Source organism: Pygocentrus nattereri, chromosome 5 (genome assembly GCF_015220715.1).
Source record: "Pygocentrus nattereri isolate fPygNat1 chromosome 5, fPygNat1.pri, whole genome shotgun sequence".
Taxonomy (NCBI): Eukaryota; Metazoa; Chordata; class Actinopteri; order Characiformes; family Serrasalmidae; genus Pygocentrus; species Pygocentrus nattereri.
The window spans coordinates 26,605,963-26,625,919 of NC_051215.1; the positions used below are offsets into that span (position 1 = coordinate 26,605,963).

The window sequence follows — 19,957 nt, forward strand, 5'->3', positions numbered from 1 at the left end:
TTTTCCAATTGGGAATGTAATCAAATACAGGTGTTTACATGGGTATTATTCTTTTATTTAACAGATTATTTAAAGGATTACCCACCTCATTCAACTACAACTAGAAGTTGTATACCAAATGGCCTGAATCGGACTAGTCTATTCCAGCTGAGCTGTATACATGGACGTATTCTATTCCGATTGAGCTGTTAGTCAGATTATTAACAGATTAGTAGACTGCATGTAAACATGGCTACTGAGAGCCATCCAGGCTAAAGTACAGCCTCTGCACAGAGGGGTTAGTTTAACACGCTCTTCTACCTAAGCCTTCCAAAGTAAACAGTGAGAGTTTAAATACTTTAAAAGTATTTAATTGTATTTAAACTCTTAAAACATTTTTATGCACAGATCCATCCAAAATGTTTTCACTAATCAAATTGAATCAGATGCATATTTTTATGTATTGAGGCGAATTGTAACATTTGCAGTTCTGGCTGAACTGTTCATAAGTGGTTTGTGCTACAAACGAAAATTTACATTTTCAAGTGACCTGAAAATAACCTTTCAGGCTCAGTGGTGCCTCCATCTCAGTTTCCTTATCCTCTTGTGATATTTGCATCACTGTGTCATGTCTGTATCTCTTTACAGTCTAAAAATGATAAATGACACAGATCAGAGACATTATTTATAGGCCTTGCAAAGGTGACAAGTCCTGCAAGGGCACCTTTTCCAGTGGGCGGAGCTGGGAGTTGAGGTCCTCCAGTCGTCCAATCAGCTCTCTCTCTTTGCTGAGCTGGTGCTCCTCTATGCGGAGGGTGGTGTAGAGCTGCTGCACCAGAAACTTTACATCGTTCATCCGTTCAGCTTCCTCATGGGCCAACAGCTCTGAGATACATACACAACACAACATCAGCAAATGAACGATTACAACAAAAGTACTGTCCATTCCAAGCTTCCCCGCCACACGCCCCAGACTGAACACTGAACTCTCACCTCTTCTGGGTGGCCGCACCAGATGTGTAGTGTCATTAATGACCAGCTTGAAGTCGTCCAGCAGCAGAATGTCAATCCCCGTAGAGGAGGCTATCCTTGCTCCATCTACACAAACACACAGCGGAACAGGGGGGAAATGGGGGCCGGGTGCTCTAATTGCAGTCTTTTCTCTGATACGGCTGTGTAGAGCAAGGGCTATTCTCAGCGCTTCTCATGCGTGACTGCTAATGCCACTTAAGGATGCTTGTCATGAAATGAAACATTTTGTAATTTGTAGAAAATGGCCAGTGTAATATGCTGTCCAGAGCCCACAGCGGAGAGGGGACTATAGTGCCTCCCACTGCAGAATAATCGAAACTGCGGAGCTGGAGATATCACATGTGCTATGTAATTAAAACCATGAAGATGGCATTAAAGCAGATGCAAGGTCTGAATAGTGTTGGAATCTGTGCATATCTAGAACCCAGATTATATTTTTATTTTATGGCAGGAAATATATGAATTCATTTGCTAAGTTCTGCTGTTGAAGCTCACATTCCATATGTCATGGCGGAAATGAACAGGCCTGGTTAGAACTAGTGCTGTCTCAGTCTTAGGGTAAGGAGAACACTGTTCTCGAGACCTGCTGTGCAGGGCCTCCACACCTGCAGTAATAAAACCTCTGAGGTGCTGTGTCATTCTGGACTTGCTGTCTTGCCCATTTTAGGAACTCCAGGACTAAGCAGATTGGCATTTAAAATCATAACCATTCCAGAGTGTAGAGATGTATATACGCATTATAAGTGTGTTAGTTGCAAATCATGTCTTATTTTATTGTTTTATTTTAAGCACACATGGAAAATAAAACTGACTCTGAGTAAGGTGCATCCATTGCTGACACAGGAGTTCAATTGTGCACACACACCTTGTTTAATCTCCATAGAAAAGCACTGTCAATACAATGGGACACACTGGAGCAGCTGCATCTAAGCTTAAAGCTACCATGTCCAATGCCAAGAAGAGTAGAGGCTGTTACTGTAGCAAAAGGGGAACAAACTCCCTATTAATATCTTTGATTTCAGAAGAAATGCTGGGTGTCTGCAAACTTTTGGACGTATAGTGCAACACGAGCTTGATGTCAGCTACAGAATAATGTACAACTTCAGGTCTATGGTTAACTGAACCTTTAAAAAAATTGAATATCAATGAAACACTCAAATTGAATAAAACAGTCATTTCTCTGCAGGTTGAAAATAAAATCTGTGCTTAAATTGGCTAATATGAAAATAATAGATGCTCGTTCAGTGTCCACTGAACACATTTTATTTTTGAATGGCAGTATATTACATTAACATAATAATAATAATAACAATAACAATAATAATAAACTAATTTGACATCCATAAATATTATTAACCAAGATTAGACCAACTCTAACTTTTGGAAGCAAATTGAAATTAATAACCCTTGTTAGTCCCACAGTGGGGAAATTTCACCTCCATGCATTTTACCCATCCGTGCAGTGAGACACCACATACACACTAGTGGGCACACACACACTAGGGGCAGCCCTATCTGCAGCGCCCGGGGAGCAGTTGGGGGGTAAGTACTTTGCTCAAGGACACCTCAGTCATGTACTGTCGGCTATGGGTATTGAACCGGTGACCTTCCGATCACAAGGCTGGTTCCCCCCAATGATGGTGAGGTTAAAAGATATTTCCCTGTCCCTTCTGGTTTGAGCTTACTTTAAGGGGAACTGCACCAATGTTTTAAAATTTTCTGCAAAATTTGACCATTAAGGCACAGAGTCATTCAGAGTGGTGAGTGAAAATATAAAAGGTCAGAAGACGTGTAGGTTCACTGGTGGTTTTGGTTTTGGAGAGTAAATAAAATGGCTACATTTATGTTGTAGACATGGTGACCCCCCGGTTCCCATCACCACCACTGTGAAGAAATCTGAGTCTGTATGCTTTTCTACAATGAACCATTTCACACCAAACCATTCTGAATGACTTTGCTTAACATCTCAATGCTGGAATTTTTCAGAAAATACTGAGAAATATTGGTGAAATTACCCTTCAACAGATCAAAACAGAAGGGAAGTATCTTTTACCCTCACCATTATTTGCTTCCAAAGGTCAGAGCTGGTCTAAGCCCAGTTAATAATATTAACGAATGTTAAATTAACTACTTTTTTTTATATTCTTTCAAAAATAAATAAATAAAAATCTTAACTTCTCTTGATTCCAACGTGTTGGTACAGAACTGAGCATAAAGCTGCATTTTCCCAGGCCAATTTATGTCCATTTGTGTAGGTGTTTATGATGTTGACTGTGTGTGTTTATAGTCCTACCTATGGAGTAGATGGCGACTCGGTCGATGCCCCGGTCCTCAGCCTGTAGTTGCTGGAGGAGCACGCCCACGCTGTCGCTGAGCGGTTTCAGAGTGAACTGACAGCGCTCCCGTCGAGACGGCAGCTTCACCGAGACCACCGGCAAGCCGTTCTGATACACCACTGTCACCTCTGATAACACATACACACACACACACACACACACACACACACACACACCATTAGGTCTCACTCCAAATCGCACAGCTATACTCCCACCCACCCCTGCCTGTTAGCTAGTGCAGTCTCCTAATGATGGGGCCACCACACAGTCAGGCTTCATTAACAACAGACTGCGCCTCTAAACTTCAGACTGACAACTAAAGCTTCCTTTCTAAATTACACTGCAGTGCCAATGAAGTTTTGTGCCTGTTAGCAGTTTTGTTTTTCCCGGTTTTATGACTCTGAGTAATTGTTATTTCATGATGAAGCCTGGGTGCGGAGGGCTGTACCCCTGGCCACCAGCAGGGGGCTGTGTTGCAGTAACAGTGTTTCAGACAGAGGGTCCTTTTTGAGAGAATTATCCTATTGCTGCGGTACTGGAGGTGCTCAGCCTCTGTCTACAGGCATGCACACATTGTAAGAGGTACCAAACCTTATTTGCGTCTGATAAAGAAGAAAAGGCCAAAGCCACTAAACATTTCTTATCACGGTGGAAAAACAATCCTGCACGGAAAGCAAGAATGCAGATTACTGTCTGTCCCAGCATTCTTAACTGATTCTTTGCAGCCTGTGAGTTATATCTGGACTAATGCAAGCCAGACTCATTCTCTTTCCAATTAGAGCATACGCATCAATTCAATTAGCCAATTCAGTGAAAGATACTAAGATGAAGAACTTTAGATGCAGCTACAACATGCCACAGGAAAATAACAACTGTTGAATCTGATACACCAAATTTGCTGTGAGAACTCAAAAGCCACAACATGCGGCTCTTTCACTGCCCTGTTGTGGCTCCAGAACTAGATTACTGGTTATAAATAAAATAACCCCCCCCAACAATAAATGTTAAAAAGTCTTAAATGCTGGAGTTATGTGAGTCATGTAGAACTGCTAATTCATCCTTTAACCCTGAATGTTGGTGCACAGACTGCTTGACACCATAGCAACACAGACAACAATCTGACCTAGCTAGAAGCGAATGAAAAGACAAAGAGATTAAAGACAAACATTGGTAATTTAGAGACAAACTGATGTATCTGCATTTATAATCATTCCAGTTGGTTTCCTGATATGTTTAATCTGTAACAAGAAACACTAAAAAGTAGCAAAGATGAAGTCAGCTTCTTGTTATTGTTGTTCCACCTTAAATGCTTAAATTAACAGAATGAATCTATGGCACCATTTAAGGTGGAACAGGAAAATAAGAACATGAAGCTGTGACTTCAGCTTCGTAAACAGTCGAACATTAAGAGATGTTTTAGAAAAACACTTCTATTTTAGAGGAAATATTTCCTGCAGGAGATGTGAGGAAAGTAGAGCAAAGTGAGTCTGCGTTTTCCTTAATATTTTTTTTAGCCTGTACTAGTACTTTAGCTCATACTGAGACATATTTACAGTTAAGCTGTGAAAATGGACATAAAATATTGTGGCTCCCAAGGTGGTTTGACTTTTGTTGGAAAGACAAAGCTTTTAATATTTGGGTTGTGGACCTTTGCTGTAAGCCACTAGCTTTTCCACTGTCTTATCCATATATTTTCAGTTTATTGCAGTATTCAACACTACAAAAATAGAATATTTGAAAAAAGTTGTGCCTTATTGTGCTCTGGTGTAATGCTGTAACCACAAGCTAATATATTAGCTCCAAGCTAACACATATCCACAAGCTAACATGCTAGGTCCTGGTCAAATTACATGTTTTCTTGATTTTCTAGGTGAAAATAAGTCAACACATCAACACACTTCGGCACATTTAATATACACTTACTGTTCCTTTGTTGAATTTAACATAAAAATGAACAAATAAAGTAAAACTGTAAAAAGTGCAGTAAAAATTGGTAAGTCCAAAAGTTACGGCACATTATTTTTTAATGTTAAACTCAGCACGTAAATAAAAACTGTGCTCTAAAATGTGCCGTATAATGGCATATTTACGTGTGTTCTCTGTAGAGGATGTTTTAATGTCAAAAAACAATATAATTTCATTGTGGACATTCAAACATTTACATATGGCTGTATATCTTCATGGGTTGTTTGGGGCTTTTCCCCTGTATGTTATGCAACCAATGCATTTGCCTAGAGAACCTATGGGGCCTTATGTCCCTGTCTTGTCCATTTATGGGCAGTTAAAAGTTAAAAACAAAGAAAATTGTACCACATACGACTGATACAACGAAAGTCTTGGAGGTTAGCATCAATTGTAGTCATATGTTACAGTCACATGTGGTAGGAACAGAATCTTACTTCAACTCGCTCTACTATGGACCACAGTAATGCACATATCGCTGTTTTCCCTGATTTAGCACTGTGGCTTGGTGGTCCTGTAGGCCTGGAGACTCTGAAGAGGAAATTGGAACTTGATGACTGAATTACCATATTCATAAGAAATTATATAGTGCCAATAAAGCTCCTAAACTGCTTCAGAAGTGCTTTTATTTCATTATGGAAAGTGACCCAAAATGGATCTCTATGCCTGTTTGTGAGAGGAGGCGCGTCTCCAGTACGGTCTCCAAATCAAAGTCTAGCCTCTGCAAGGATCATCCTCATGATTAGAGCAGCATGTCCACTGTCTGTCATGTTCTTAAGTTCAGCTGCAGTGCAGACCTCCTGGAAGGCTGGCATTTCCTGAGGGGGTTGTGCTCCGCCATTTACATACGCTTCAATTATAGCCCCCATTAGGCGTAATGAGGAATCGTTTTAGGGGATTGTGTTCTTTAGCGAAGGGGTCTGGAGGATAATATATGGCTGCATCAGAAGGACCCTGAACAGATGGCTTCAAGTAGGAAATGTCAGGTTTAGTAGAAGCATCTAAGAAAGGTGCAAACGTGAAGACGTTAGCTCATGCTTCCCCACAGCCCAGTCCCAACAGCACAAGGTGAAGGATGTATCAGCAGGCCCAGATCAACCTCAGGGTTTCAAGGAGGCCACTAGGAGGCCCCCATTTACAGGCATCTATGACAAAATCTAAACAGTTGTGTTGACTCACGGCGGAAACTTTACTAGCTGCACAGCAGATAAATGAGCCCATTTCAAATCTGATCATAATCTGAACACTCAAACTCAAAGTCAAGTCAAAGTTTATTTATATAGCACTTTTTACGACAGGCATTGTCACAAAGCAGCTTTACAGAAAAAGTCCAAGAGTCCAAGCCCCATTTAGCAAGGCAATGGCAACAGAGACAAGAAAAAACTCCCTAAGAGCAAGAGCAAGAAACCTGGAGAGGAACCAAGACTCAAAAGGGGAACCCATCCTCCTCTGGACTGGGTTGCACCAATTTGCATAAGTTTACACTTAAGCTTGTGCATAAAATCTTTGGCCTTATTTACACTAGTTAGTACCTTTTTACTAAATTCGGTTGCACCACAACTCTAAGTCATGTCTTAACTAGCTTAGATGCTTGATAGTTTAGGACATTAAGTTTACTGCTTTTTTCAATCGTCTTGTTTGGGGTACATATTTTGCTTGTGAAAAGCGTGTTTCATAAGAAAATGCTAAATTAGTTGCTGGGTTTATATTAACTTTTTATGTACTCTCATAAATTTGCGCAATCCTGCCTTCATTTTGTATTGATTAAAAAAAAGATATACATTTATAGCAGTGAAGCACCCAAATCTGAGGTTACTATGCTGCCATACTATGCATAGCCCTCATGTAACCTACTGTGATGTGATATAAAAACCCTGTCTACCAAAAAAAGTCCAGTATGGGCCCTTCAAACATTTGTGCTCAGAGGTCAATGACATTATGATCTAGGCCTGTGTGTCAATAATCCATCTGATAAACCTACTGAGGGGGAGGGGTAAATATTTAATAGCTACTAAGCTCAATGTTAAAACTAGTTTGTGGTGCAACTTATTCTAACTTAGTAAGGCATAAACCTCAACTTAGTAACCACTTACAGTACAACTAGCCTACGTTTCAACATATGCAGGGTTGGCGCAACTGGCCACTGGTTGACACTGGATAAAAAAATAACATAAAAGCAGTATGCATAGAGAATAAGGTTTTACAATTCATATAAAATATTAAAATAAAGAAAACGTCAAAAAACAGCCTGTCATTGGACAGAAGTATTAAGCGATGTGATAACTACCATAAGAGCTCTATCAGTAACAATGGAAAACAGATCTGTTAAAATCACTGCTACCAGTGAAAACCGGTAGCTACTGTTAGGCGTGTATCATCGAAAACCATGAATGGCACTGACTACTTAAGAGGCCTGAAATGATGATCTGTTAGTGTGAATATGAGAAGCACTCAGTCCGTGTTCTTTCCTAAATGTCTGCTTCATCTTCATCTTAGATCACTGCACCTGTTCCTTCCTTTAAGCTTTTTTTTTTTTTTTAGCAGTTAGTCAGTGTTCCTTTGAATGTACTTTGAATCTGAAGCCCCTGATAAAGGAATTATATGCCAGGGCATATATCTGTAATAATGATACTTGAGTAGAGAAGAGCACAGGTTTCCAAGCCAGGAGTACCACTGTCCTGCACATTATGTACTATGATGTGCTGTTAATGAGCTGATCGGGTGTGTTGGGAGTATTTAAGCACCAACAGGTGTAGGGCAGGACCAGGGTGGGGAGTCACCGGAGAAGAGGATGCCCATATCCAACGCCAAATATAAAATGTCTGCCGATCAAATAAATAAATGAAAAATCAACCAACCAACCAAAAAATTTAAGTTTACTGCTTTTTTTCATCTTTATTATGTGTATTTCAGCTGTTTGATTTTAATTTCCCGTCTTCATTGTGGTGAATATTTTGCTTAGGTTCATGTTAACGTGGGCTCTCATTAATGCGTGCAATCTTGCTATTGTTTTGTATCGACTGAAAAAAAATGCACATTGATAGCAGTGAAGTGCCCAAATCTGTGGCCCAAATCATAGCCCTCATGTAACCTGCTATGATATGATGACCACCAAAAAAGGTAGTCGGGTAGGGTCCCTTCAAACATTTGTGCTCAGAGGCTGATATTATGATCTGGGGGTGTGGATCAGTAATCCATCTGATAAAGCACATATATTTAGAGACTTGTTTTATATTTTAACAAACCTCTGAAATGAAGAAAATCTGCTCTAGATACAGAGCTGCAGTTTGAATTGCTGAACTGATGGCTGAACTGGTAAATCTTCAAAGCACCATCACAGTTACAACGAGGGATGCACTGATGTGGAAATTATGAGTTATACCCCTTTTTTCATGTGCATATCTGCTGATGCTGATTCATATACAATAACAAAAAGCAAAATTAGGACTGAACCTACACTATGTTTCCAAAAGTATTCACTCACCCATCAGATCAGTGAATTCTGGTGTTCCAGTCACTTCCATGGCCACAGGTGTATAAAACCAAGCCCCTAGGCCTGCAGACTGCTTCTACAAACATTAGCGAAAGAATGTGTCGCTTTCAGGAGCTCAGTGAATTCCAGCGTGGTACCGTGATAGGATCCCACCTGTACAACAAGTCTAGTTGTGAAATTTCCTCACTACTAAATATTCCACAGTCAAATATCAGTGGTATTATAACAAAGTGGAAGTGATTGGGAAGGACAGCAACTCAGCCACCACAAAGTGGTCAGCCAAGTAAAATGACAGAGTGGGGTCAGTGGATGCTGAGGCACATAGTGCGCAGAGGTCACCAACTTTCAGCAGAGTCAATCAATACAGACCTCCAAACTTCATGTAGCCTTCAGACTAGCTCAAGAACAGTGTAGAGAGCTTCATGGAATGAGTTTCCATGGCCGAGCAGCTGCATCCAAGCCTTACATCACCAAGCGCAATGCAAAGCGTTGAATGCAGTGGTGTAAAGCGCCGCCACTGGACTCTAGAGCAGTGGAGACGTGTTCTCTGGAGTGACCAATCACGCTTCTCCATCTGGCAATCTGATGGACAGGTCTGGGTTTGGCAGTTGCCAGGAGAATGGTACTTGTCTGACTGCATTGTGCCAAGGGTAAAGTTTGGTGGAGGGGGGATTATGGTGTGGGGTCATTTTTCAGGAGTTGGGCTTGGCCCCTTAGTTCCAGTGAAATTAATTAATTAATGCTTCAGCACCAAGACAATTTGACAATTTCATGCTTCCAACTTTGTGGGAACAGTTTGGGGATGGTCCCTTCCTGTTCCAAAATGACTGTGCACCAGTGCACAAAGCAAGTTCCATAAAGACAAGGCTGAGCGAGTTTGGTGTGGAAGAACTTGACTGGCCTGCACAGAGTCCTGACCTCAACCCAATAGAACACCTTTAGGATGAATTGCAGCAGAGACTGTGTGTCTTCTCACATCAGTATCTGACCTCACAAATGCGCTTCTGGAAGAATGGTCAAAAATTCCCATAAACACACTCCTAAACCTTGTGGAAAGCCTTCCCAGAAGTTGAAGTTGTTATAGCTGCAAAGGGTGGAATTATTGTTTACTCCTGTAGATTTGCTTATGTTGAAAATGAGATTTGGACAGCAATAAATGTTATCAAATAACGGTTAGAAATGTCAATCGATTCATAAACCTCTGTTCGATGCTGATACTAATGCAATATCATCCATCATTCCTTGTTATAATAAAACTTTCTGTGAGGGAAAACTAAAGGAAGAAAAATAAGAGCAAATTCACATGAATCCAAACTGTAAGGAATACTAGGAAGCTCCCCTGTGCTACAATATTTATACAGTGTAGTACATATTATATTATTTCAGACTTTCTGTTGTTTAAGTATGAAATGTGACTGAATCATATCTGATAGTTCACAGCTGAAACTCATATCAGTTAATAAAGCAATGATCACCAAACTGGTAAATTAATATTAGCAGTTATCAGAATTTGTCTCTCTTTTAAAATCGTTACTGCTCACAACATTTTAACATCTGCTGGGTCCTGCTTATCAGGACCGTTTTCACCTCATACAACCCCACCTTCTCCTCCTCTGTCTTGGCTTTTAGTCCTTTTTCCTTCATTCTCTCTCCTATGGCTGCCTCTAAAGGCTGGTTTCTGTTTTAATGGCACTGCTATTAAAATCCAATGCTAAACCCACTCTGCGGCACTGCTGTCTTTCAGTGCAGCCTGCTCACTAAATTCTGGGCAACTTTTATTTCGCTCTAAGCAGACGCTGTTAATGTGCTCCCACAGTACTAAAGTGCAATCTGATCCGTGACCCAGCCAGCCAGCATGTTCAGTATCACTCCATTCAAAAATGGTAAAACTAGAAATACATTACCCACAAGGCACTATAAAAATACTTCTGATGTATTAAGAAATACTAAGGGCTTGTGTGGGTTTATGTCTTGGTTCATTTCATGACCATATTCCAAACTGTCTTTTAAACAAGAAGGGTCTCAGCTCTGCAATCTCAGCTCCTATATTTGTAACATAGAGAGCACAGGAGACGTACGTATAGATGCCTATTACCAGAAACCCAGCTCATCTGTTCCTGCATAATGTTTAAGAAACCCTCAGATGAACGATTTCACCAAACAATGAATTCAAAAATGGGCTGTTTTTTTCAGCTTCATTACCATAAATGGATTTTATAGACTGATTTTATAGAGGAATGAACAGTTAAGCATGGAAGGATCCTATGCTAAATAAAAAGTTCTAAACAGAACCATTTTCTTCACAAAGGAACCCTTGAAGAACCTCCATACATCCTTTTTAAGAGTGTATGGGTTCAATGCACCAGTAAAATAGACCAAACCTTATACATCAGCAAGCTAATAAACATTCATTTCATAACCTCAATATTCTCTTTACGTGGTTGTGGATAATTCAACTGGAGAGTGAGTGATCGCTCTCAGGAGGTTAGCCTCAATGAGCTAATCACCTAGCTATGCAAGCTTTGCAATGCAAAGAGTATTTTTGAGAAGTTTGAGCATAACATACATACCATTTGTGAATAATTGCTTTGTCTGACTGTAAACTTGGTGTAGTGCCCGTCTTTCTGTTGTCGCTAGCCTGCACCATGCTAAATAGCCAGCTAGCTAAGTGAAGTTGTACCAGAGCCAGTTCATAAGAAACCTGGCCTCTTCCAGTTTCCCCAGTTCTATTAAAAACATGACTGCAAAACGGCAGCGAGTCCTCACCAGCGAGTCCTCAGTAAATGGGGGTGATGGCTAAAAACAAAAAGTTGAAATAGCTTCTGATCACAGAAGGATTTATTTAATTAAAACCACCAAGACAATTCACCTGGTTTTGGGGAGTAGGGTGCTAGTATTACTGCTACTGAATGCTGATTGGTTGGCGTGCAGAGCAGTTTATCAAGTAAGTAATTCATTAAGTCTAGATAAGCCATTCCCATGGAAATCGAAATGTGAAAGGACGAGGATTTCTGCAATTATCTGATTGTTTAAATCGTCGTAAAACAGCACACTCTGATTTCTTAGATCAGAGTAAGGTCTTGATTTCTGAATTTCTGAAATCTAATAAAGAGGCTGGATTTTAGCTCAGTAATCAGATTTCTCAGTGCATGTGACTCTTACTCTGATTTCTTTCAGATTTCTCAGTCTGAGCTGCGTGAAAACAGACTGCGGTACCGGAAACAAGCGATCGGTGCCACTGCGAGACGCAGCAAAGCACTTCTGGAGTGCGACGCTGAAGCCAAGTACATGCTTGATAAAATGAAGGATGTAAATATTCTTCATCTTCTAGATGATGCATGTTAATATATTCAGGTAAACTGGTGCAATTTTTGACAAACAAAGCTGCGGCATGATGTTTGAGTTTTACACTGTCTTTACATCACGTCTTCTGGGAGTTTATTGGCCAGTTTCAAAGCAGAAATCAAATTACTCTCTGACTCATGTAGACCCAGAGTTTCCGCATTACCTGATTATTCAAGAACATATAAAATGTTGATCGGATTACCGACAAAATCTGATTTTCTACGGTTATCGGATTATTGAGTGTGTGTGAACACACTGAAAGAATTATAAATGGGCTGTTTTGGGAGCTTTATAAAAAATTATAAAAAAGACTTTTTTGATGATTTATTTAGATTGAGGTGTGAACTGTTGTTTATATACTACAAAAGCTCTTTTGTTTAAAAGGAAAAAACAAGCTCTTCACGCACACATAAAACAGTTCATTTCTAGGTAAAACTGAACACAATCCAAAATAGTCTTGTGTTACATGAGCGCTGACTGCATAATTTACTACCAGCTTCATTCATTCATAGATAAACACTGGAGCAAATATGAACAATGTAAATATGCTTGTGCTCGTAAGTCAGCCCACGCGATAAACTATGTAGGCTAGTACATTCATGCCTGTTTTGCATGACTGGGTTAAAGAGTTTGGCTGAGATGCTGAGGCACTGCAGTAGCTTTCTTTTCATTGGGCAGCATGCTGCCACTTACTGAAGTCCACGTTACTCTATTGCTGAACACGTTTTCAGGCGACACATGTTTAAAGGAGGTCTTTCTCTTTGAAGCCACTGGTGTTTACTTCCCTGCTAATTTCTGCTAATAAGACAACAATCTGCCTGCCAAAAGCAGCACAATTAAGCCCCCGAGTGGGCGAATGAGAGTGTACTCCAAAGCATTAGTGCTGCTGTTAACGTAACCAAGGCACTTATCATTAGTTAACTGGCTAAATTGAAAATGAAGCAGGGCTGAAGTGAACTAGCAACTGAGCGTGAGCTGGATGTTTAGGCAAGCGTAGTGTTTTCCTGCCCTTCAGTCTGATTCAGCCTGTCACAGTGTGGTAACCCAGAAGCGCAGAGCAGACAGACTCACTGAGGGCGGAAACTCATTTTTATGCCTGAATCTGATTCACACATGCACAAATGGACTTTCTCTTACCTTCTGAAGCAGCAGGTGAGCACAGCAGTCTCTGAGCCTGCCATGTGGGAGTCCCCTTCCAGCCCTGTGGAGGGAGAAACACATGAGGGTTTTTGTCAGCTGATTTACAAATGAAATTATAGCACAGCATTAGGCCTGTCACAATTATTGTGAAAATTACTTGATCACATTCATTTGAGCTGATAGCAATTAAAGCTAACCACAAAATTTTGTCTATGCTCCTCTCGGCCAATCAGAAACAAAGGAAGAACTCCTCAGAACAAACTCACAGTGCAAATGATGGCAGCAGCAAATTAGTCCTAATTATAATGCTGGACACATGCTGTCCTGATTATCTGGAGGGTGAAGATGTTTTTATTTCATTCCTGATGCTTAAAAAGATCCGGATTAAACTTTGTGGAAGACGCAACTCACAGCTCAGTGTCTAAACTATGAACTAATCCTGGCTCTAAGATATGTTTATTCTGGTTATTCATTTAAAGTCATCCAATGTGACGTCTAATGACAAATAGTGTTACAGAAAGAAGTCAGATTGGTTAGCTAACTTAAGCCCTATTGGAGCTGGATTAGTATTGTCTGAGGAGGGGATGTAATCTGAGTGATTACCAAAAAGATGATTTCAGTTTTTACAAGTGTGCCAAGTAACAATTCCAGAGTGAATCAGCTTCTATAATTCGCTGAGCTCCCTCAGTAACAAGAGCCTTGTTGGAATCGAACTCACAGAAATTTAATAACAAAACAGCGCCTACATTTTCCCCTTTTTTTGGGACCTAAAGACGAGGCTAACAGCTAAATTAAGCTTTTTTTCCTAATTTGACCCAATTACTGAATCCTCAAATTCATTCTATTGAATTATACTTAAAACAACAACTATGCAACATATATTCCCTCCTGTCTGTTTTGAAAACGCACCATCGTTTGGAATTGACATTGATACGGGCTTCACACCACATCGAAAAGAGATGTGAAGAGATGTGTAAGTCATCCAGCATCGACACTCTTCCAGTGTTGCGGTTTGGGTTGTTTTTTGCCACCATATTTAGCATTTAGCCGCTTAGTGTGTTATTGTTTTAAAGTCATTGAAAACACAAGCACTGCTCACTGCTGCTCATCTCACTCTGACTGGAGTCCCGCAATGCTGGTTGTCATAGTAACATCTATACTAAGTAGCTCTCTATGCATGTGCATCATTTTGGATCGGATTATTTGTAGTCAGCATGTAAACAGAGATTTTTCATCAGACTGTTGAGTGCAGAGAGCATGAACAACTCAGTCTAAATCTAGAATCAGAATGTATTTAATTGGATTGGCAAAACTCTTTGCATGTAAACACAGCCAGTGAGAGTGCACAATTATTTATATGGCAATTATTTAATAAGATAATATTTCATGATGACAGGCCTACAGTGCATTCATGTGACCAATTAAACCGGACTCATTCTCACACTGAGACTGCCCGTGAGTCTCAGAGAGTTTCCACGTCGTGTCTGAGCTTGTCGTCTGTGGAGAATGAGTCTGCAGATGGGCATTCCCTCACTCAAGCTGTTATGGCGTGTGTGTGTGTGGTTACAGTGCTGTGGATTTCCCTCAAGAGCAAATTTTTCCTAATACTGCTCAAAGCCTTATTGCAGACATGGCCCACATGAGAATGTGCACATACAAACACAGGCAGTTTGACCACGGAAACTATGAAGAACAGCACACATCTATTTAGCCAACCTATATTTAGAACAGCCCATGAACAAAAGCAAGGATTTTTGAGAGGAATAAACGCCCAGTAAACAGACATGGCCCTTTATACTTGTACAATTGTGCACCAGTCAGTAATAATATTGCTGCTAATGTGTTTATTAATAGCTCCATAGTGCTGCTGAATTGGGAGGGACTTCAAATAGGGCTGGCTGTTTGTTGCAGTGAAGACAGTAAATTACTGTCAGAGGATTCCTGTTGAGTCAGGGAAAAAGAATGGTGAGGATGAAGAAGAGGAGGGGGAGAAAAATGAAGGGGGGTAAGAACAAGAGCAGAAAGAGAGAGACAGAGAGAGAGAGAGAGATCATGGGAGGGGCACGTGGGAAAACATCATGTTTCATCCCCCATTCATCTACACTATTACACACAATTTTGCCATTCTGATGTTTTTGTTCTGTTAAAAGGAATCCAGGTGGGAACCACAGTGAATAGAAGGAAAACACATCACGTTTTCCACTGAGCTGTACAGACAGACAGCAAGAGAGAGCGAGAGAGAGAGAGAATAAGAGAGAGCGAGAGAGAATAAGAGGGCGAGAGAGAGAGCTTGAGAGAGAGAAGGAGAGGGAGAGAGAGAGAGAGAGAGAGAGAGAGAAAGAGAGAGAGAGAGAGAGAGAGAGAGAGAGAGAGAGAGAAAGAGAGAGCGAGAGAGAGAGCTTGAGAAAGAGAAGGAGAGAGGGAGAGAGAGAGAGACAGAGAGCGAGAACAAGAGAGAGAGAGAGCGAGAGAGAGAGAGCGAAAGAGAGAGAGCGAAAGAGAGAGGATGCTAACAAGGAGAGGAATGTCTGGGAATTCAAAGGAGGAGCCCCCTATCAGTTCACACGAAGCCAAATGTAGCAGAATAAGGCCACACACACACACACACACACAAACAAACACACACACACACAGCTTATACATACAGTATTGTACAAAATTAAGAGACCACCTTCTGTTCATTCGATTTCTATTCAAAATGGTTATTAAGGTACAAGTATAATTTTCAACACTAGAAAAAAACAAACACGAACAAAAAAATACACAAAAACGTCTCTAACATTGAGTTTAATATCAAATCTATTAAGTATATAATTTGTCCACTCTTTACTTTTGCACACCTACTGCCACTCTAACACGAAGAGAGATGTTTCTGAGGAGATTAGATATAAAATAATCTATAACTTGCACAAGGAAGGAGAAACTCACAAGAAAATAAGGGAAAAACTGGAGTTCAAAAGCTGATTAAAAGCTACAAAGGAAATTATTCAAAACAACCACCTGGAAGACCTGGTAGACACCAAAACTGCCCCCATCAGATAAACAGCACTTAAAGCTTCCATCTCTGAGAGAGAGGAGAAAATCAAGCTGCTTCAGATCTGAAAACATCCACAGGTGTTTCTGTCCATCCTTCCACTGTGAGAAGACGACTCAGCGCTGTGGGTCTGAAAGGATGTGTAGCTGATCGAGAAGAACCTCACTGACAAAAGGAGACGGGCACATCAAACAAAGAAGCTGAACAACAGACTGACCACCCCAAAGTCCAGACCTCAAACATCACTGGACATGTTTATAATTACCTGGATTATGAAGCAGAAAATGCAACCAAATTCTAAGACTGAAGGTTTGTATAAAAGAGTTGTGACTGATGTGGAAAACCAGTTAAAACCCTGTGACCCAGTTTTACAATATATTTACTTATATTCTCAGGACTGCTCCACTGATCAGCAGGAAAAAGCAGCTTAGTTGTGGTTATCGCTTCCAAGCTGTTTCACCAGCAACCAAACATCTGCTTTAAATAGGTCTGCAACTGCCCACTCAACCTCACACGCAGCTACACACCACGCTTTGAACAAACCAACCTGAAGCGCTGAAAGTACACAACGCTTGTGTGATGCCTCCTGGCAAAGCTCTGTGAGTGACTAAGATAAATGACTTCATTAGGGGTGGATTGTCTATCAGTATAAAAGTGAATGTGACTGTCTCATGATATGGATTTTCATATTATGGATATCAGTGAATCACAAGTAGATGGACACAAATGAACTCAAACAGCTTAAATAATTCTTATAGACTCAACTACAGCATGACAGCATGATAGAGTTTTCAATAATAATAAGGCTGTCAAATAATTTATATCATTCATTGTGATGATCACATTATTTTGTGGGGTTTTTTTTTTATATTTTTCCATTTAAAAAGCAGGGATTGCTGTTACAACTACAAGTGGACAAAATAGTCTTAACCAGAATTTGTGTAACAATTTAAATCATTTAAAAACATTATTTTCATTGTGTGAACTCAGAGTTCATATGAATCTAAGCATGAATATCACAGCAGCAACAGCAACAACTACAGCAGCACCACGATCAGCAACAACGACAGCAACCACTACAGCAGCAGCAGCACCAACAACAGCAACAACTACAGCAGCAGCACCAACAACAGCAACAACTACAGCAGCACCAGCACCAACAACAGCAACAACTACAGCAGCAACAGCAACAACTACAGCAGCACCAGCACCAACAACAATAGTAACAGCAACAACTACAGCAGCACCAGCACCAACAACAGCAGCAGCAACAACAACAGCAGCAGCACCAACTACAACTACAGCAACAGCAGCAGTAACAACTACAGCAGCAGCAGTAACAACCACAGCAGCACCAGCACTAACTACAGCAGCAACAGCAGCAGCAACACCAGCAGCAACAACAGCAACAACTACAGCAGCACCAACAACAGCAACAACTACAGCAGCAACAGCAACAACTACAGCAGCACCAGCACCAACAACAATAGTAACAGCAACAACTACAGCAGCAGCAGTAACAACCACAGCAGCACCAGCACTAACTACAGCAGCAACAGCAGCAGCAACACCAGCAGCAACAACAGCAACAACTACAGCAGCACCAACAACAGCAACAACTACAGCAGCACCAGCACCAACAACAGCAGCAACAACAGCAGCAGCAACAACAAAAGCAGCAGTAACAACTACAGCAGCACCAGCACCAACAACAGCAACAACTACAGCAGCACCAGAACCAACAACAATAGTAACAGCAACAACTACAGCAGCACCAGCATCAACAACTACAGCAACAGCACCAACAACAGCAGCATCAACAACAAAAGCAGCAGTAACATCTACAGCAGCACCAGCACCAACAACAACAGCAGCACCAGCACCAACAGCAACAGCAGCAGCAACAACTACAGCAGCACCAGCACCAACAACTACAGCAGTAGCAACAACAGCAGCAGCAGCAACAACAGCTACAGCATCAACAGCAGCAGCAACAACTATAGCAGCACCAGCAACAGCAGCAACAACTACAGCAGCAACAAAAGCAGCAGCACCAACAATAACAGCAACGACTACAGCAGCACCAGCACCAACAATAACAGCAACAGCAGCAACAACAACAGCAGCAACAGAAGGAACAACAGCCGCAGCATCATCACAAAAACAAATACAGCAAGAACAGCCGCAGCACCAACAACAACTACAGCAGCAGCAAAAAAGACAGCAGCAACAGCAGAAGCACTACCACTAACACCAACAAAGGCAACAACAACAACAGCAGCAGTAACCGCATCAGGAGCACCACCAACAACAACTACAGCAGCAGCAGCACCACCACCACCACCACCACCACCAACTTTTTATAAATCATTTTTGATGTTTCTTTCTGCATTGCGCTGCTTGTGTCGAAGCAAAAACCTGGGCTCTTTTTATTGGGATGCACCAATCTATCATCTTGCTTCTTGCCATGTCAACACAAGAGGCAACCATGAGCAGCTGAGTAAGATCGTATCATGTGAAATTTCACAAAAACTGAACAGAAGGAAAATCAAGGGCTCCTTTTTCACCACCTACCAATTGGATTTCCTGTGCAAGATATATAGAGTTCATTTATTCACGTCTCAAAACTCACGAATCAATCATGCATATGGTGTAAAAGCCTTTAATGTCCCATCTGGACTCTGGGATGTGCACCAGGGGACCCTTTCACTTCCACCTGGCGTAGCACAGACACCTGGATCAGCTCCACACAGGTCAGTAAAGACTCAGACCCTCTGTGTCTCAGCCAGTCAGAGCAGCAGCACAGTGGAGCAGGATTATTGACAGATGGTCTAAAGGTATAAAGGATGGTGTGTAGGTGTGTGAGAGTCTGGTGAAGGTGTGTGTTGTGGAGGAGGAGAGCTGTTGACTGCGGATTTCAGGAGAGGACCGATATTAATTAGTGATGAAGTTAACGAGCTGCTCTCTCTGCAGTGAGACATGTCAGCATTCACTCACGGCTTTCAGCACAACAGAGCACAGAACCGGAGTTCTGCACATGGACACTAAACGCTGGGCCATGTTCCATAGTAGGGTTGAATGGTTTGAGGAAAATTGCTAAAGTACACACTTAATAACGATGGTTCTTTAAGGGTTCTATGTAGAACCATATGGACTCAGCAACCAATTTTCATGCATAAGTTCTTCCCTTGGTAAAATGGTTCTTTAGACTGATGGAGAATGTGTTTTATATGGTTCTTCATGGAACCTTTTCAAAAGAGTTCTCTATAATACAAAAATGATCTATCAACAACAGCACAAGCCTTTTTGATGCTTTACAGAACCACATACAACACGTTCTCCAATCTGAAGAACCATCTCATTTACGGCCTTTGGCAGATACTTTTATTCAGACCGACTTACAATTTGATCAATTTACACAGGTAGGTTGCCCAAGGACTCTTATTGGTATAGCGTAAGGTGCTTATCTAAGTAGAGGATTGAACCCCAGTCTACAGCATAGAAGGCAGCGGTGTTACCCACTACACTATGGGTCTCAGTGTTCATGGTTCATTTACTAAGGAACCATCTTTAAGAACCTTTAAGAACTATATTTTTGTGGGCTATAATAAAAAAAGTGCAGGTCTTGCGATCTGA

General features: G+C 41.0%; 1 protein-coding gene across 1 annotated transcript in view; it reads right to left on the reverse strand.

Annotated features, from left to right (window-relative positions):
• The window catches only part of mcu (mitochondrial calcium uniporter), a 126,769-nt gene that overhangs the window by 8,886 nt on the left and 97,926 nt on the right, over window positions 1-19,957 (reverse strand). Inside the window, exons 3-6 of the mRNA XM_017694072.2 lie at window positions 13,285-13,348; window positions 3,305-3,475; window positions 973-1,077; window positions 704-864 (exon numbers count right to left, since the gene is read on the reverse strand). Of these exons, the coding sequence (XP_017549561.1) occupies window positions 704-864; window positions 973-1,077; window positions 3,305-3,475; window positions 13,285-13,348 (501 nt within the window). The remainder of the gene's footprint in view (window positions 1-703; window positions 865-972; window positions 1,078-3,304; window positions 3,476-13,284; window positions 13,349-19,957) is intronic.